Source organism: Agelaius phoeniceus, chromosome 3 (assembly GCF_051311805.1).
Source record: "Agelaius phoeniceus isolate bAgePho1 chromosome 3, bAgePho1.hap1, whole genome shotgun sequence".
Classification (NCBI taxonomy): domain Eukaryota; kingdom Metazoa; phylum Chordata; class Aves; order Passeriformes; family Icteridae; genus Agelaius; species Agelaius phoeniceus.
Genome location: NC_135267.1, coordinates 1,952,040 through 1,971,028, shown reverse-complemented (window position 1 = coordinate 1,971,028; position 18,989 = coordinate 1,952,040). Strand labels below are relative to the sequence as shown.

The following is an 18,989-nucleotide window of genomic DNA, read 5'->3' as shown; positions in this document are numbered from 1 at the left end:
TCATTCCCATTTTCCCGTTGTTGTTCCATTCCCAGGTGGACGTGGGGAAGCTGTGGGTGTTCATTCCTGGTGTTCATTCCCATTTTTCCCGGTGTTTATTCCCATTTTCCCGGGTGTTGTTCCATTGTTTCCCAGGTGGACGTGGGGAAGCTGCGGGTGTTTATTCCGGGTGTTCATTCCCAGTGTTCATTCCCATTTTTCCCGGTGTCCGTTCATTGTTTCCCAGGTGGACGCGGGGAAGCCGCGGGTGTTCATTCCTGGTTTTCCCGGTGTTCATTCCCATTTTCCCAGGTGTTGTTTCCCAGGTGGATGCGGGGAAGCTGCGGGTGTTTATTCCCGGTTGTTCATTCCCGGTGTTTATTCCGTGTGTTTGTTCCCAGGTGGACGCGGGGAAGCTGTGGGTGTTTATCCCGGTGTTCATTCCCGGTTGTTCATTCCCAGTTGTTTATTCCTGGTGTTTATTCCCAGGTGGACGCGGGGAAGCTGCTGGTGTTCATTCCCGGTTGTTCATTCCCGGTGTTCATTCCCGTTGTGTTTATTTCCATTGTTCACTTGTTTGTTCCCAGGTGGATGCGGGGAAGCTGCGGGTGTTTATTCCCAGTTTTCTGGGTGTTCTTTCCCATGGTTTATTCCCAGGTGGACGCGGGGAAGCTGTGGGTGTTCATTCCCGGTGTTCATTCCCATTTTCCGGGTGTTTATTCCCAGGTGGACGCGGGGAAGCTGCGGGTGTTCATTCCCGGTGTTCATTCCCATTTTTCCGGGTGTTCATTCCCATTTTTCCAGGTGTTCATTCCCATTTTTCCGGGTGTTCATTCCCATTTTTCCCGGTGTTTGTTCCCAGGTGGACGCGGGGAAGCTGCGGGTGTTCATTCCCGGTGTTCATTCCCATTTTCCCGGTGTTTATTCCCGGTGTTGTTCCATTGTTTCCCAGGTGGACGCGGGGAAGCTGCGGGTGGTGGACGAGAGCGAGGGGCGGCTCTGGGCCGAGAGCCGTGGGTTCCTCTACTGGGAAACCTCGGCACAGAGCGGGGAGGGCATCCAGGAGATGTTCCAGGTGGGAATCCCGGGAATTGTTCCCCGGGTGGGAATTCCGGGAATTGTCCCCCGGGTGGGAATTCCGAACTCCGGGTGGGAATTCTCCTGGGTGGGAATTCTGGGAATTCTCCTGGGTGGGAATCCCGGGTGGGAGTGTGGGATCAGGGCCCGGGTGGGAATGATCGGGAATTGTTCCAGGTGGGAATTCCGGGAGATGTTCCAGGTGGGAATTCCGGGAATTGTCCCCCGGGTGGGAATTATGGGAGATGTTTCAGGTGGGAATTCCGAACTCCGGGTGGGAATTGTCCCGGGTGGGAATTCTGGGAATTGTTCTGGGAATTCCGGGAGATGTTCCAGGTGGGAACTCCGGGAATTCTCCTGGGTGGGAGTGTGGGATCAGGGCCCGGGTGGGAATGATCGGGAGATGTTCCAGGTGGGAATTCTGGGAATTGTTCCAGGTGGGAATTCCGGGAGATGTTCCTGGTGGGAATTCCAGGAGATGATCTGGGTGGGAATTCCAGGTGGGAATTCCAGGAGATTTTCTGGGTGGGAACTCTGGGAATTGTCACAGGAATTCCAGGAATTGTTCCAGGTGGGAAGGAACTCCGGGAATTGTCCCGGGTGGGAATTCTGGGGGGGAATTATCCGGGGTGGGAACTCTGGGAATTGTTGCAGGTGGGAACTCTGGGAATTCTCCAGGTTGGGAACTCTGGGTGGGAATTCCGGGTGGGAGTGTGGGATCAGGGCCCGGGTGGGAATGATCAGGAGATGTTCCTGATGGGAATTCTGGGAATTGTTCCAGGTGGGAATTCTGGGAGATGTTCCTGGTGGGAATTCCAGGTGGGAACTCTGGGAATTGTTCTGGATGGGAATTCTGGGAATTCTGGGTGGGAATTCCGGGCAGGAATCCCAGGTGGGAGTGTGGGATCAGGGCCGGGTGGGAATGATCAGGAGATGTTCCTGATGGGAATTCTGGGAATTGTTCCAGGTGGGAATTCCGGGAATTGTTCCAGGTGGGAAGGAACTCTGGGTGGGAATTGTCCCGGGTGGGAACTCTGGGAATTGTTCTGGGAATTCTGGGAATTGTCCCGGGTGGGAACTCTGGGAATTGTTCTGGGAATTCCAGGAATTGTCCCGGGTGGGAATTCTGGGAGTTGTTCCAGGAGGGAATCCCGGGTGGGAATTCTGGGATCAGGGCCCGGGTGGGAATGATCGGGAGATGTTCCAGGTGGGAATTCTGGGAATTGTTCTGGGTGGGAATTCTGGGCAGGAATCCCAGGTGGGAGTGTGGGATCAGGGCCCGGGTGGGAATGATCGGGAGATGTTCCAGGTGGGAATTCTGGGAATTGTTTCAGGAACTCAGGGAATGGTTCCAGGTGGGAATTCTGGGAGATGTTCCTGGTGGGAATTCCAGGTGGGAACTCTGGGAATTGTTCTGGATGGGAATTCTGGGAATTCTGGGTGGGAATTCCAGGCAGGAATCCTGGGTGGGAGTGTGGGATCAGGGCCAGGTGGGAATTCTGGGAGATGTTCCAGGTGGGAATTCCGGGAATTCTCTCCCGGGTGGGAATTCCGGGAATTGTTCCAGGTGGGAATTCCAAACTCCGGGTGGGAATTGTCCCGGGTGGGAACTCTGGGAATTGTTCTGGGAATTCTGGGATTTGTTCCAGGTGGGAATTCCGGGAATTGTTCCAGGTGGGAAGGAACTCCGGGAATTGGCCCGGGAATTCTCTCCTGGGTGGGAACTCGGGGAATTGTTCCGGGTGGGGAATTCTGGGAGTTGTTCCAGGTGGGAATTCTGGGAATTCCGGGTGGGAATTCTGGGAATTCCGGGTGGGAATTCTGGGTGGGAATTCTGGGAGATGTTCCGGGTGGGAATGATCCAGGAGATGTTCCAGGTGGGAATGAACTCCAGGTGGGAATTTTCCCGGGTGGGAACTCTGGGAAATGTCCCAGGTGGGAATTCTGGGAATTTTCCTGGGTGGGAATTCTGGGAATTGTTCCAGGTGGGAATGGGATCCAGGATTGTTGGGATTGGAGGGCTGGGAGTTGGATCCAGGATTTTCTTGGAAAAGGGCTGGGAATTGGATCTGGGGTTGTTGTGATCACCCTGGGAAGGGTTTTGGATTTGGATCCGGGATTTTCCTGGGAAAAGGCTGGGAATGGGATCTGAGGTTGTTGGGAATGTGCTGGGGAATGCTGGGATTTGGATCCAGGATTTTCCTGGGAAAGGGCTGGGATTTGGATCCAGGATTTTCCTGGGAAAGGGCTGGGAATTGGGTCTGGGATTTCCCTGGGAAAGGTTTGGGAATTGGGTCTGGGATTTTTGGGATTATCCTGGGAATTGGATCCAGGATTTTTGGGATTGCCCTGGGAAGGAGCTGGATCTTGGATCCGGGATTGTCCTGGGAAAGAGCTGGGAATTGGATCTGGGGCTGTTGGGATTGAAGAGCTGGGAGCTGGATCTGGGATTTCCTTGGAAAAGTTTGGGAATTAAATCTGGGATTGTTGGGATTGAAGGGCTGGGAATGGGATCTGGGATTTTCCTGGGAAAAGTTTGGGAATGGGATCTGGGATTGTTGGGATTGAAGGGCTGGGAATGGGATCTGGGATTTCCTTGGAAAAGTTTGGGAATTGGATCTGGGATTGTTGGGATTGAAGGGCTGGGAATGGGATCTGGGATTTTCCTGGCAGAAATTTGGGAATTGGATCTGGGATTGTTGGGATTGGCCCATCAAGGTTTGGGATTTGGATCCAGGATTGTCCTGGGAAGGGTTTGGGAATGGGATCTGGGATTATTGGGAATGTCCCGTGGGATTTGGATCCAGGATTTTCCTGGGATCATCCCGGGAATGGGATCTGGGATTGTTGGATTGAAGGGCTGGGAATGGGATTTGGGATTTTCATGGGAGAAGTTTGGGAATGGGATCTGGGATTGTTGGGATTGTCCCATCTGGGTCTGGGATTTGGATCCAGGATTTTCCTGGGAAAAGTTTGGGAATGGGATCTGAGGTTGTTGGGAATGTGCTGGGGAATGCTGGGATTTGGATCCAGGATTTTCCTGGGAAAGGGCTCGGAACTGGATCCGGGAATTTTCCTGGGAAAGGGCTGGGAATTGGATCTGGGATTTTCCTGGAAAAGGTTTGGGAATTGGGTCTGGGATTTTTGGGATTATCCTGGGAATTGGATCCAGGATTTTTGGGATTGCCCTGGGAAGGAGCTGGATCTTGGATCCGGGATTGTCCTGGGAAAGAGCTGGGAATGGGATCTGGGATTGTTGGGAGTGAAGGGCTGGGAGCTGGATCTGGGATTTCCTTGGAAAAGTTTGGGAATTAAATCTGGGATTGTTGGGAGTGAAGGGCTGGGAATGGGATCTGGGATTTTCCTGGGAAAAGTTTGGGAATTGGATCTGGGATTGTTGGATTGAAGGGCTGGGAATGGGATCTGGGATTTTCATGGGAGAAATTTGGGAATGGGATCTGGGATTGTTGGGAGTGAAGGGCTGGGAATGGGATTTGGGATTTTCCTGGGAAAAGTTTGGGAATGGGATCTGGGATTGTTGGGATCGCCCTGGGAAGGGTTTGGGAATTGGATCCGGGATTGTCCTGGGATCATCCTGGGAATGGGATCTGGGATTGTTGGGAATGTCCTGTGGGATTTGGATCCGAGATTTTCCTGGAAAAAATGTTTGGGAATGGGATCTGATTCCTGTTGGGAATTGTCAGAATTTCTACTCGGCCATCGTGGAGTGTGTGAGAACGGCGGGAAGGCCCAAAATCCCCCAAAAAATCCCCAAAAAATTCAAAAAAAACCCAAAACCCCCCCAAAAAAGCCCCAAAATCCCAAAAAAAATCCCCCAAAAATTAAAAATATCCCCAAAACCCCTCGAAATTCCCAGAATTTCTACTCGGCCATCGTGGAGGTGTGTGAGAACGGCGGGAAGCCCCAAAATCCCCCAAAAAATCCCCAAAAAATTCAAAAAAAAACCCAGAAAAAAACCCTAAAAAAGCCCCAAAATCCCAAAAAAATGCCCCAAAATCCCAAAAAAATGCCCCAAAAATTCAAAAAAATTTAAAATATTTCCCCAACCCCCTCGGAATTCCCAGAATTTCTACTCGGCCATCGTGGAGGTGTGTGAGAACGGCGGGAAGCGGCCGGCGGGCGGCTCCGGGATCAGCTTCACGCGGGAGCAGGCGGACGCCATCCGCAGGATCCGCAACAGCAAGGACAGCTGGGACATGCTGGGGCTCAAACCCGGAGCGTCCAGGTACGGAAAAACGGGAATTTCCAAGGGAAAAGGTGGAAATTCCAAGGGAAAAGGTGGAATTCTTGAGGGAAAAGGTGGAATTTCCAGGGGAAATGGTGGAATTCCTGTGGGAAAAGGTGGAATTTCTGAGGGAAATTGTGGAATTTCCAAGGGAAAAGGAGGAATTCATGAGGGAAAAAGTGGAATTCTTGTGAGAAAACGTGGAATTCTTGAGGGAAAAACCCAGGGAAAGGGTGGAATTCCCATGAAAAAAGGTGGAATTCTTGAAGGAAAAGGTGGAATTCTTGAGGGAAAAGGTGGAATTTTGAAGGGAAAAGGTGGAATTCCCATGGGAAAAGGTGGAATTTCCAAGGGAAAAGGTGGAATTCTTGAGGGAAAATGGGGGAATTCTTGAGGGAAAAGGTGGAATTCTTGAGGGAAAAGCTGGAATTCTAGAGGGAAAAAGTGAAAATTGCAATGGAAAATCTGGGATTCTTGTGGCAAAAGGTGGAATTCCTGTGGGAAAAGGTGGAATTTCCAAGGGAAAAGGTGGAATTCTTGAGGGAAAAGATGGAATTTCCAAGGGAAAAGGTGGAATTCTTGTGAGAAAACATGGAATTTTTGAGGGAAAAACACAGGGAAAGGGTGGAATTCCCATGGGAAATGGTGGAATTGTCTCCAAGGGAAAAGGAGGAATTCATGAGGGAAAAAGTGGAATTCTTGTGGAAAAAGGTGGAATTCTTGAAGGAAAAATGGAATTTTAGAGGGAAAAACCCAGGGAAAGGGTGGATTTCCCATGGGAAATGGTGGAATTTCCAGGGGAAAGGTGGAATTCTTGTGGGAAAAAGTGGAAATTGTCAAGGGAAAATCTGGGATTTTTGTGGCAAAAGGTGGAATTCCTGTGGGAAAAGGTGGAATTTCCAAGGGAAAAGGCGGAATTCCTGAGGGAAATGGTGGAATTCTTGAGGGAAAAACCCAGGGAAAGGGTGGAATTCTTGAGGGAAAAGGTGGAATTCCTGTAGGAAAAGGTGGAAATCCTGAGGGAAAAACCCAGGGAAAGGGTGGAATTTCCAAAGGAAAAGGTGGAATTTCCAAGGGAAAAGGCGGAATTCATGAGAGAAAAGGTGGAATTCTTGAGGGAAAAGGTGGAATTTTTGTGGGAAAAGGTGGAATTCCTGTGGGAAAAACCTGGGGAAAGGGTGGAATTCTTGAGGGAAATGGTGGAATTTCCAAGGGAAAAGTTGGAATTCTTGAGGGAAAAGGTGGAATTCATGTGGGAAAAGGCGGAATTCTTGAGGGACAAATGGAATTTTGGAGGGAAAAACCCAGGGAAAGGGTGGAATTCCCATGGGAAAAGGTGGAATTCTTAAGGGAAAAGGTGGAATTTTGAAGGGAAAAGGTGGAATTCCTGAGGGAAATCGTGGAATTCCTGAGGGAAAAGGTGGAAATCTTGAGGGAAAAGGTGGAAATCTTGAGGGCAAAATTGGAATTCTTGAGGGAAAAACCCAGGGAAAGGGTGGAATTCTTGAGGGAAAGGGTGGAATTCTTGAGGGAAAAATGGAATTTTTGAGGGAAAAACCCGGGGAAAGGGTGGAATTCTTGAGGGAAAAAGTGGAATTTCCAAGGGAAAAGGCAGAAATCTTGAGGGAAAAGGTGGAATTCCTGAGGGAAAAGGTGGAATTCCTGAGGGAAAAGGTGGAAATCTTGAGGGAAAAACCCAGGGAAACGATGGAATTTCCAAGGGAAAAGGTGAAATTTCCAAGGGAAAAGGAGGAAATCCTGAGGGAAAAGGTGGAAATCTTGAGGGAAAAACCCAGGGAAAGGGTGGAATTTCCAAGGGAAAAGGTGGAATTCCTGTGGGAAAAACCTGGGGAAAGGGTGGAATTCTTGAGGGAAATGGTGGAATTCTTGTGGGAAAAGGCGGAATTCTTGAGGGACAAATGGAATTTTGGAGAGAAAAACCCAGGGAAAGGGTGGAATTCTTCAGGGAAAGGGTGGAATTCTTAAGGGAAAAGGTAGAATTTTGAAGGGAAAAGGTGGAATTCCTGAGGGAAATCGTGGAATTCCTGAGGGAAAAGGTGGAAATCTTGAGTGAAAAGGTGGAAATCTTGAGGGAAAAACCCAGGGAAAGGGTGGAATTCCCATGGGAAGTGGTGGAATTCCCATGGGAAAAGGAGGAATTCATGAGGGAAAAGGTGGAATTCCTGTGGGAAATGGTGGAATTCTTGAGGGAAAAGGTGGAATTTCCGAGGGAAAAGGTGGAATTCTTGAGGGAAAAGGGGGAATTTCCAAGGGAAAGGGTGGCATTGCCAAGGGAAAAGGTGGAAATCTTGAGGGAAAAACCCAGGGAAAGGGTGGAATTTCCAAGGGAAAAGGTGGAATTCCTGAGGGAAAAGGTGGAATTCCTGTGGGAAAAACCTGGGGAAAGGATGGAATTCTTCAGGGAGAAGGTGTAATTTCCAAGAGAAAAGGTGGAATTTCCAGGGGAAAAGGTGGAATTCCTGTGGGAAAAGCTGGAATTCTTGAGGGAAAACCCGGGGAAAGGGTGGATTTCCCATGGGAAATGGTGGAATTTCCAGGGGAAAGGTGGAATTCTTGTGGGAAAAAGTGGAAATTGCAAGGGAAAATCTGGGATTCTTGTGGCAAAAGGTGGAATTCCTGTGGGAAAAGGTGGAATTTCCAAGGGAAAAGGTGGAATTCCTGAGGGAAATGGTGGAATTCTTGAGGGAAAAACCCAGGGAAAGGGTGGAATTCCCATGGGAAATGGTGGAATTCTTGAGGGAAAAGGTGGAATTCTTGAGGGAAAAACCCTGAAAATGGTGTAATTTCCAAGGGAAAAGGTGTAATTTCCAAGGGAGAAGGTGGAATTCCTGAGGGAAATGGTGGAATTTTTGTGGGAAAAGGTGGAATTTCCAAGGGAAATGGTGGAATTCTTGTGGGAAAAGGTGGAGATTCTGTGGGAAGAGGTGGAATTTCTCTGGAAAAGGTAGAAATCCTGTGGGAAAATGCCAGAATTCTGAGGGAAAACCAGAAATTTCTGCATGAAACCCCCAGATTTCCCTCAAGAATTCCCATGGAAACCCCAAAATCCCTGCCCTAAACCCCAAAATTCCTGCCCTAAACCCCAAAATCCCTGCCCTAAACCCCACATTTCCCTCAAGAATTCCCAGGGAAAAGCCAAAATTCCTACCAGAAAACCCCAATTTCCCTCAGGAATTTCTGTGGGCAAAGGTGGAACTTCTGTGGGAAGAGGTCAAATTTCTGAGGGAAAACCTGAAATTCCTGCCAGAAAAACCCAGATTTCCCTCAAGAATTCCCATGGAAGGCCCAGAATTCCATGATTTCCAGCCGGAATTCCCTAATTCCAGTCTGGAATTCCCCTTTTTTTGCAGGGAGGATGTGACGCGGGCGTACCTTGGCCTGGCCGTGCTGCTGCACCCCGCCAAGGGCCTGGGCCCTAAAGCCCAGAATGGCCCAAAATCCCTGCCCTAGAACCCCAGAATCCCTGCCCTAGAACCCCAGAATTCCCATGGAAACCCCAAAATTCCATGATTTCATCCCAGAATTCCCGTTTTTTTTGCAGGGAGGAGGTTACACGGGCGTACCGGCGCCTGGCCGTGCTGCTGCACCCCGCCAAGGGCCTGGGCCCTAAAGCCCAGAATGGCCCAAAATCCCTGCCCTAAACCCCCAGAATTCCCATGGAAACCCCAAAATCCCTGCCCTAAACCCCACATTTCCCTCAAGAATTCCCAGGGAAAACCAAAATGCCTACCAGAAAAACCCAATTTCCCTCAAGAATTTCTGTGGGAAAAGGTGGAATTTCTGTGGGATAATACCAGAATTGTGAGGGAAAAACTGAAATTCCTGCCAGAAAATCCCAGATTTCCCTCAAGAATTCCCATGGAAGGCCCAGAATTCCATGATTTCCAGCCGGAATTCCCTAATTCCAGTCTGGAATTCCCCTTTTTTTGCAGGGAGGAGGTGACGCGGGCCTGGCCGTGCTGCTGCACCCCGCCAAGGGCCTGGGCCCTAAAGCCCAGAATGGCCCAAAATCCCTGCCCTAAACCCCAGAATTCCCATGGAAATCCCAGAATTCCATGATTTCACCCCAGAATTCCATGATTTCAGCCCAGAATTCCCGTTTTTTTTGCAGGGAGGAGGTTACACGGGCGTACCGGCGCCTGGCCGTGCTGCTGCACCCCGACAAGTGCCTGGGCCCTAAAGCCCAGAATGGCCCAAAATCCCTGCCCTAAACCCCAAAATCCCAGCCCTAAAACCCCAGAATTCCCATGGAAACCCCAAAATCCTGGCCCTAAACCCCACATTTCCCCCAAGAATTCCCAGGACAAAGCCAAAATTCCTACCAGAAAACCCCAATTTCCCTCAGGAATTGCTGTGGGAAAAGGTGGAGTTTCTGTGGGAAAGGGTGAAATTTCTGTGGGAAAAACTGAAATTCCTGCCAGAAAAACCCAGATTTCCCTCAAGGATTCCCATGGAAGGCCCAGAATTCCATGATTTCAGCCCAGAATTCCCTGTTTCCATCCCGGCATTCCCGTTTTTTTTTGCAGGGAGGAGGTGACGCGGGCGTACCTTGGCCTGGCCGTGCTGCTGCACCCCGCCAAGGGCCTGGGCCCTAAAGCCCAGAATGGCCCAAAATCCCTGCCCTAAACCCCAAAATCCCTGACCTAAACCCCAGAATTCCCATGGAAACCCCAAAATCCCTGCCCTAAACCCCACATTTCCCTCAAGAATTCCCAGGGAAAAGCCAAAATTCCTACCAGAAAACCCCAATTTCCCTCAGGAATTTCTGTGGGCGAAGGTGGAATTCCTGTGGGAAAGGGTGAAATTTCTGAGGGAAAAACTGAAATTTCTGCCAGAAAATCCCATCTTTCCCTCAAGAATTCCCATGGAAGGCCCAGAATTCCATGATTTCAGCCCAGAATTCCCGTTTTTTTTGCAGGGAGGAGGTGATGCGGGCGTACCTTGGCCTGGCCGTGCTGCTGCACCCCGCCAAGGGCCTGGGCCCTAAAGCCCAGAATGGCCCAAAATCCCTGCCCTAAACCCCAAAATCCCTGCCCTAAACCCCCAGAATTCCCATGGAAACCGCAAAATCCCTGCCCTAAAACCCCAGAATTCTCATGGAAACCCCAAAATCCCTGCCCTAAACCCCACATTTCCCTCAAGAATTGCCAGGGAAAGCCAAAATTCCTACCAGAAAACCCCAATTTCCCTCAAGAATTTCTGTGGGCGAAGGTGGAACTTCTGTGGGAAGAGGTCAAATTTCTGAGGGAAAAACTGAAATTCCTGCCAGAAAAACCCAGATTTCCCTCAAGAATTCCCATGGAAGGCCCAGAATTCCATGATTTCCAGCCGGAATTCCCTAATTCCAGTCTGGAATTCCCCTTTTTTTGCAGGGAGGAGGTGACGCGGGCCTGGCCGTGCTGCTGCAGCCCGCCAAGGGCCTGGGCCCTAAAGCCCAGAATGGCCCAAAATCCCTGCTCTAGAACCCCAGAATTCCATGATTTCATCCCAGAATTCCATGATTTCAGCCCAAAATTCCATGATTTCATCCCAGAATTCCCTTTTTTTTTTGCAGGGAGGAGGTGACGCGGGCGTACCAGCGCCTGGCTGTGCTGCTGCACCCCGCCAAGGGCCTGGGCCCTAAAGCCCAGAATGGCCCAAAATCCCTGCCCTAAACCCCAAAATCCCTGCCCTAGAACCCCAGAATTCTCATGGAAACCCCAAAATCCCTGCCCTAAACCCCAAAATCCCTGCCCTAAACCCCACATTTCCCTCAGGAATTCCCATGGAAAAGCCAAAATTCCTACCAGAAAAACCCAATCTCCCTCAAGAATTTCTGTGGGCAAAGGTGGAACTCCTGTGGGAAAATGCCAGAGTTGTGAGGGAAAAACTGAAATTCCTGCCAGAAAAACCCAGATTTCCCTCAAGAATTCCCATGGAAGGCCCAGAATTCCATGATATCAGCCCAGAATTCCATGATTTCATCCCGGAATTCCCGGTTTTTTTGCAGGGAGGAGGTGATGCGGGCCTGGCCATGCTGCTGCACCCCGACAAGTGCCTGGGCCCTAAAGCCCAGAATGGCCCAAAATCCCTGCCCTAAACCCCAAAATCCCTGCCCTAAACCCCAGAATTCCCATGGAAACCCCAAAATCCCTGCCCTAAACCCCACAATTCCCTCAGGAATTCCCAGGGCAAAGCCAAAATTCCTACCAGGAAAACCCAATCTCCCTCAAGAATTTCTGTGGGCAAAGGTGGAATTTCTGTGGGAAGAGGTCAAATTTCTGAGGGAAAAACTGAAATTCCTGCCAGAAAAACCCAGATTTCCCTCAAGAATTCCCATGGAAGGCCCAGAATTCCATGATTTCCAGCCGGAATTCCCTGATTTCATCCCGGCATTCCTGGGTTTTTTGCAGGGAGGAGGTGACGTGGGCCTGGCCGTGCTGCTGCACCCCGCCAAGGGCCTGGGCCCTAAAGCCCAGAATGGCCCAAAATCCCTGCCCTAAACCCCAAAATCCCTGCCCGAAAACCCCAGAATTCGCATGGAAACCCCAAAATCCCTGCCCTAAACCCCAAAATTCCTGCCCTAAACCCCAAAATCCCTTCCCTAAACCCCACATTTCCCTCAGGAATTCCCAGGGCAAAGCCAAAATTCCTACCAGACAACCCCAATCTCCCTCAGGAATTTCTGTGGGCAAAGGTGGAATTCCAGTGGGAAAATGCCAGAATTGTGAGGGAAAAACTGAAATTCCTGCCAGAAAATCCCAGATTTCCCTCAAGAATTCCCATGGAAGGCCCAGATCCCAGATTTCCCTCAAGAATTCCCATGGAAGGCCCAGAATTCCAAGATTTCAGCCCAAAATTCCTTGATTTCATCCCAGAATTCCCATTTTTTTCAGGGAGGAGGTGATGCGGGCCTGGCCGTCCTGCTGCACCCCGACAAGGACCTTGGCCCTAAAGCCCAGAATGGCCCAAAATCCCTGCCCTAAACCCCAAAATCCCTGCCCTAAAACCCCAGAATTCCCATGGAAACCCCAAAATCCCTGTCCTAAACCCCAAAATCCCTGCCCTAAACCCCACATTTCCCTCAAGAATTCCCAGGGAAAAGCCAAAATTCCTACCAGAAAAACCCAATTTCCCTCAGGAATTTCTGTGGGCGAAGGTGGAATTTCTGTGGGAAGAGGTCAAATTTCTGAGGGAAAAACTGAAATTCCTGCCAGAAAAACCCACATTTCCCTCAAGAATTCCCATGGAAACCCCAAAATTCCCTGATTTCATCCTGGCATTCCCGTTTTTTTTGCAGGGAGGAGGTGACGCGGGCGTACCTTGGCCTGGCCGTGCTCCTGCACCCCGCCAAGGGCCTGGGCCCTAAAGCCCAGAATGGCCCAAAATTCCTGCCCTAAACCCCAGAATTCCCATGGAAATCCCAGAATTCCATGATTTCACCCCAAAATTCCTTGATTTCATCCCAGAATTCCCATTTTTTGCAGGGAGGAGGTGACGTGGGCGTACCTTGGCCTGGCCGTGCTGCTGCACCCTGACAAGTGCCTGGGCCCTAAAGCCCAGAATGGCCCAAAATCCTTGCCCTAAACCCCAGAATTCCATGATTTCACCCCAAAATTCCCAGATTTCATCCCAGAATTCCCGTTTTTTTTTGCAGGGAGGAGGTGACACGGGCGTACCGGCGCCTGGCCGTGCTCCTACACCCCGACAAGTGCCTGGCGCCCGGCAGCGAGGACGCCTTCAAGGCCGTGGTCAACGCCCGCACCGCCCTCCTCAAGAACATCAAATAAACCCGGAAAAAATTCCCAGATTTTCCCTCTCCGGCACCGGATCCGCATCGGGATGGGCAATTCTTGGGAATTTTGGGCTTCCTTCCTGGTTTTTCGGGGGTTTATTCCCATTTTTTCGTGATTTATTCCTATTTTCTCCAGGGTTATTCTCAATTTTTTGAGCGTTATTGGCGGTTTTGGGGGTGGGTTCCTGGTTTTTTGTGTTATTCTCAATTTTCCATGAATTATTCCCATTTTTTCTGAGGGTTCTTCCCACTTTTCCAGGGTTCTTCCCACTTTTCCTGAGGGTTATTCCCAGTTTCCTCAAGGTTATTCCCAGTTTTCCATGGATTATTCCCATTGTCCCAGGAATAATTCCAAGTTTTCTGAGTGTTATTCCAGGATTTCTTTGAGTTATTCCCAATTTTCTGAGGGTTATTCCCATTTTTCTCAGTGTTATTCCCATTTTTCTCAGTGTTATTCCTGTTTTTCCATGAATTATTCCCATTTTTCCAACAATTATTCCCATTTTTCTCAGTGTTATTCCCATTTTTCTCAGTGTTATTCCTGTTTTTCCATGAATTATTCCCATTTTTCCAGGGGTTATTCCCATTTTTCTGAGTGTTATTCCCATTTTTCTGAGTGTTATTCCCAATTTTCCTGTAATTATTCTAAATTTTCCAACAATTATTCCCATTTTTCTCAGTGTTATTCCCATTTTTCTCCTGGTTATTCCCAATTTTCTGAGTGTTATTCCCATTTTCCTGAGGGTTATTCCCATTTTTTCTCTCAGTTATTCCCAATTTTCCAAATATTATTCCCATTTTCCTGAGGGTTATTCCCATTTTTCTGAGGTTTATTCCCATTTTCCTCATGTTCTTCCCATTTTTCCAGGATTATTCCCAATTTTCCTGAGGATTATTCCCAATTTTCCGTGATTTTTTCCCAATTTTCTTGAGGATTATTCCCAATTTTCCGTGATTGTTTCCCAATTTTCCTGAGGATTATTCCCAATTTTCCATGATTTTTTCCCAATTTTCTGTGATTTTTTCCCAATTTTCTGTGATTTTTTTCCCAATTTTCTGTGATTTTTTCCCAATTTTCCTGAGGATTATTCCAAATTTTCCATGATTTTCCCCCAATTTTCCTGAGGCTTATTCCTAATTTTCTTGAGGATTATTTCCAATTTTCCATGATTTTTTCCTAATTTTCCGTGATTTTTCCCCAATTTTCCTGAGGATTATTCCCAATTTTCTGTGATTTTTCCCCAGTTTTTCCTGAGGACTATTCCCAATTTTCCATTATTTTTTCCCAATTTTCCTGAGGATTATTCCCAATTTTCTGTGATTTTTTTTCCCAATTTTCCGTGATTTTTCCCCAATTTTCCTGAGGATTATTCCCAATTTTCCTGAGGATTATTCCCAATTTTCCATGATTTTTCCCCATTTTTTGAGGATTATTCCCAATTTTCTGTGATTTTTTCCCCATTTTCCTAAGGATTATTCCCAATTTTCCAGGTGTTCTGGGTTACAATATTTATTGTAAATAAAGATGTATTATTATTAAAATAAAATAAAATAAAATAAAATAAAATAAAATAAAATTAAATTAAATTAAATTAAATTAAATTAAATTAAATTAAATTTAAATTAAATAAAAATAAAATAAAGTAAAATAAAATAAAATAAAATAAAATAAAATTTTAAAAAAATTAATTAAATTAAATTAAATTAAATTAAATCAAATTATTATAATTATATATATATAATTATTATAATTTAATATAATATTAATACCAATATAAAATTAATACAATCCTATTAACACCACATTGATATTAATATTATATTAAACTCAATTATTTTAATTCAATTCAATTATTAAAAGGTTGAAATTCGGGGGCTCTCAGGCAAAAAAAAATAAAATTTTATTTGAATTTTTTTGGAGCAAAAAAAATTAAAAAATGAGTTTGGTCATTGTGGAAGAAAATAAAAAATAAAAAATAAAAAGTGAAAAATGAAAAATGAAAAATAAAAAATGAAAAATAAAAAAAAAGAAAAATGAAAAATAAAAAATGAAAAATGGAAAATGAAAAATGAAAAATGAAAAATAAAAAATGAAAAATAAAAAATAAAAAATAAAAAATAAAAATGAGTGAAATTTTTTAATTTTTTCTTTTTTTTTTAGAATTTTCAATCAATTTTTTTTTTGGTTGGGGCTCAGATTTGGGCTCGGATTTGGGGTCAGATTTGGGGATTTTGGGGTTTTTGGGGGTGAAATTTGGGGGTTTTGGGGTGAAATTTGGGGATTTGGGGTCAGATTTGGGGGATTTTGGGTTTTTTGGGGTGAAATTTGGGGTTTTTGGGGTGAAATTTGGGGATTTTGGGGATATTTGGGGTCAGATTTGGGGGATTTTTCGGACAATTTTGGGGAGATTTTGGGAGATTTGGGGTTTTGGGGGATTTGGGGTCGGATTTGGGGTTTTGGGGGATTTGGGGTCGGATTTGGGGATTTTGGGGTTTTTTGGGGTGAAATTTGGGGATTTAGGGTCGGATTTGGGGATTTGGGGTCGGATTTGGGGGATTTGGGGCGAGATTTGGGGTTTTTGGGGTCAGACTTGGGGATTTTGGGGTTTTTTGGGTGAAATTTGGGGTCAGATTTGGGGTTTTTGGGGGATTTGGGGTCGGATTTGGGGATTTTGGGGTCGGATTTGGGGGAATTTGGGGCAGATTTGGGGGAGATTTGGGGGATTTGGGGTCAGATTTGGGGATTTTGGGGATATTTGGGGTCAGATTTCAGGATTTGGGGTCAGATTTGGGGGATTTGGGGATTTTGGGGATATTTGGGGTCGGATTTGGGATTTGAGGGAGATTTGGGGGATTTGGGGTCGGATTTGGGGATTTGGGGTTTTTGGGGGGAAATTTGGGGGTTTTGGGGTGAGATTTGGGGATTTTGGGTCAGATTTGGGTTCAGATTTGGGGGATTTGGGGTTTTTGGGGTGAGATTTGGGGTTTTTGTGGTCAGATTTGGGTTCAGATTTGGGGGTTTGGGGATTTGGGGTCAGATTTGGGGGATTGGGGGTTTTTGGGGTCACATTTGGGGATATTTGGGGTCAGATTTGGGGGAGATTTGGGGGTTTTGGGGAGGATTTTGGGGAGATTTGGGGTCAGATTTGGGGCTTTGGGATATTTGGGGTGAGGTTTTGGGGGTTTGGGGTTTTTGGGGTCAGATTTGTGGATTTGGGGTCGGATTTGGGGGATTTTGGGGGGGATTATTGGGAGATTTGGGGAGATTTGGTGGAAACTTGGGGTCGGATTTGGGGGAGATTTGGGGATTTGGGGTCAGGTTTGGGGGATGTGGGGATTTTTGGCTTTTCTGGGGTGAGATTTGGGGATTTGGGGGATTTGGGGTGAGATTTTGGGGTTTGGGGAGTGAAATTTGGGGTCAGATTTGGGGGATTTTGGGGATATTTGGGGTCAGATTTAGGGTGAGATTTGGGGATTTTTGGGGTTTTGGGGGTCAGATTTGGGGTTTTGGGGAGATTTGGGGTCAGATTTGGGGTTTTGGGGAGATTTGGCATCAGATTTGGAGGTTTTGGGGTCAGATTTGGGGGATTTTTGGGAGGATTTTGGGGAGATTTGGGGGGATTGGCGATTTTTGGGGTTTTTGGGGTCGGGTTTTGGGGTCAGATTTGGGGATTTGGGGATATTTGGGGTCAGATTTGGAGGATTTTGGGTCAGATTTGGGGTTTTGGGGTTTTTGGGGTCAGATTTGGGGATTTGAGGTCAGATTTGGGGGTTTTGGGGTTTTTGGGATGAGATTTGGCATTTTTGGGGTCAGATTTGGGGGATTTTGGGGCGGATTTTGGGGAGATTTGGGGGCATTGGGGATTTTTGGGGTTTTTGGGGTCACATTTGGAGGAGTTGGGGTCGGGTTTGGGGTTTTTGGGGTGAGATTTGAGGATTTTGGGGAGGATTGGGGTGAGATTTGGGAAGGGTTTTTTTTTTTGGTTGTTTTTGGTTTTATATCAGTTTTGGTTTTGGGGGATTTTGGGGTTTTTTGGGGTTTTTTGGGGTTTCTTTGTTTGTTTTTTATTTGTTTGCTTTTGGGGGTTTTGGGGGAATTTTTTGGGTTTTTTTTGTTTTTAATTGTTTGTTTTTTGGGGATTTTTGGGGAGTTTTTGGAGGTTTTTTTTTTGGTTTCTATTTGTTTGATTTTGGGGATTTTTGGGGATTTTTTGGGGGTTTTTGGGGGTTTTTTTTTGTTCGTTTTTTGTTTGTTTTTTGGGGAGGGTTGGGGATTTTTTTGGGGATTTTTTGGTTTTTAATTGTTGGTTTGGGGTTTTTTGGGTTTTTCTTTTTTTGATTTGTTTTTAAATTGTTTGGGATTTTGGGGATTTTTGGGGCTTATTTTGGTTTTTATTTGTTGGATTTTGGGGATTTTTTTTGAGTTTTGGGTTTTTTGGTTTGTTTTTGGTTCGTTTTTTGTTTGTTTTTTTGGGGGGTTTTGGGTTTTTTAGGGTTTTTGTTTGTTTGGTTTTTCTTTGATTTTTATTTCTTTATTTTTGGGGAGTTTTTGGGTTTTTGGGGGGGCCTTTATTTGTTGGTTTTTTGGGGTGTTTTGGTTTTGGGGGTTTTTTTGGTTTTATTTTGGTTTTTTATTCGTTTGGGATTTGGGGATTTTGGGGTTTTTTGGGGGGTTTTTTGGGGGGTTGGGGATTTTTAGGGGTTTTTTGTGTTTTATTTCTTTGTTTTTTGGGGATTTTTGGGGTTTTTTGGGGGTTTTTATTTGTTGGTTTTTTGGGGTTTTTTTGTTTTTGGGGTTTTTTTTTGGTTTTTCTTTTTTTGATTTTTGGGGATTTTTGGGGTTTTTTGGGAGGTTTTTATTTGTTGGGTTTTTTGGGTTTATTTTTTGGTTTTTTATTCATTTCAGTTTTGGGGATTTTTGGGTTTTTTGTTTATTTTTTGTTGGTTTTTTCTTTGTTTTTTGGGGGTTTTGGGTTTTTTTAGGGTTTTTGTTTGGTTTTTCTTTGATTTTTATTTCTTTATTTTCAGCAGTTTTGGGTGTTTTGGGTTTTTTTGTTTTTTATTTATTTGGTTTTTGGGGACTTTTTGGGGTTTTTGGGGTTTATATTTGTTTATTGGGATTTTTTGGGGAATTGATTTTTTGGGTTTTTTTTTTTTTGGTTTTTCTTTTGTTTGATTTTTGGGGTTTTTTGGGATTTTTGGGGGTTTTTTGGGAGGTTTTTATTTGTTGGTTTTCTGGTTTTTTTTTGGTTTTGGGGTTTTTTTGGGTTTTTTTTGGTTTTTTATTCATTTCAGTTTTGGGAATTTTTGGGGTTTTTTTGCTCGTTTTCCCTTTGTTTTTTGGGGGTTTTGGGTTTTTTAGGGTTTTTGTTTGTTTGGTTTTTCTTTGATTTTTATTTCTTTATTTTTTGGGGGTTTTGGGGACTTTTTGGGCTTTTTTTGCTCCTATTTGTTTGTTGGGGTTTTTGGGGATTTATTTGGGGGTTTTCTTGGTTTTTCTTTTGTTTGATTTTTGGGGATTTTTGGGGATTTTTGGGAGGTTTTTATTTGTTGGTTTTCTGGGTTTTTTTTTGGTTTTTGGGGTTTTTTTTGGGTATTTTTTGGTTTTTTATTCATTTCAGTTTTGGGATTTTGGGGGGTTTTTTGTTCGTTTTTTCTTTGTTTTTTGGGGGTTTTGGTTTTTTAGGGTTTTTGTTTGTTTGGTTTTCCTTTGATTTTTATTTCTTTATTTTCAGGAGTTTTGGGTGCTTTTGGTTTTTTTTTGTATTTTATTTATTTGGTTTTTCCAGGGGTTTTGGGGACTTTTTTGGGGTTTTTTTTTGCTCCTATTTGTTTGTTGGGGTTTTTTGGGGGATTTATTTGGGTTTTTTTTTGGTTTTTCTTTTGTTGGAT

The 18,989-nt window shown here is 45.7% G+C and overlaps 1 protein-coding gene across 4 annotated transcripts in view; it reads left to right on the top strand.

Annotated features, from left to right (window-relative positions):
* The window catches only part of DNAJC27 (DnaJ heat shock protein family (Hsp40) member C27), a 28,620-nt gene extending 14,562 nt beyond the window's left edge, over positions 1–14,058 (top strand). For 2 of the 4 annotated variants that reach the window (XM_077176457.1, XM_077176456.1), the window contains 3 exons: positions 932–1,054; positions 5,142–5,302; positions 12,960–14,058. In XM_077176457.1, the coding sequence (XP_077032572.1) occupies positions 932–1,054; positions 5,142–5,302; positions 12,960–13,092 (417 nt within the window). In that variant the 3' untranslated portion in view covers positions 13,093–14,058. Of the gene's footprint in view, positions 1–931; positions 1,055–5,141; positions 5,303–8,864; positions 8,992–9,255; positions 9,605–12,959 lie in introns of those variants that run through there. The other 2 variants (XM_077176458.1, XM_077176459.1) reach the window with 2 other exon arrangements.
* The last annotated feature ends 4,931 nt before the right edge of the window (positions 14,059–18,989 follow it).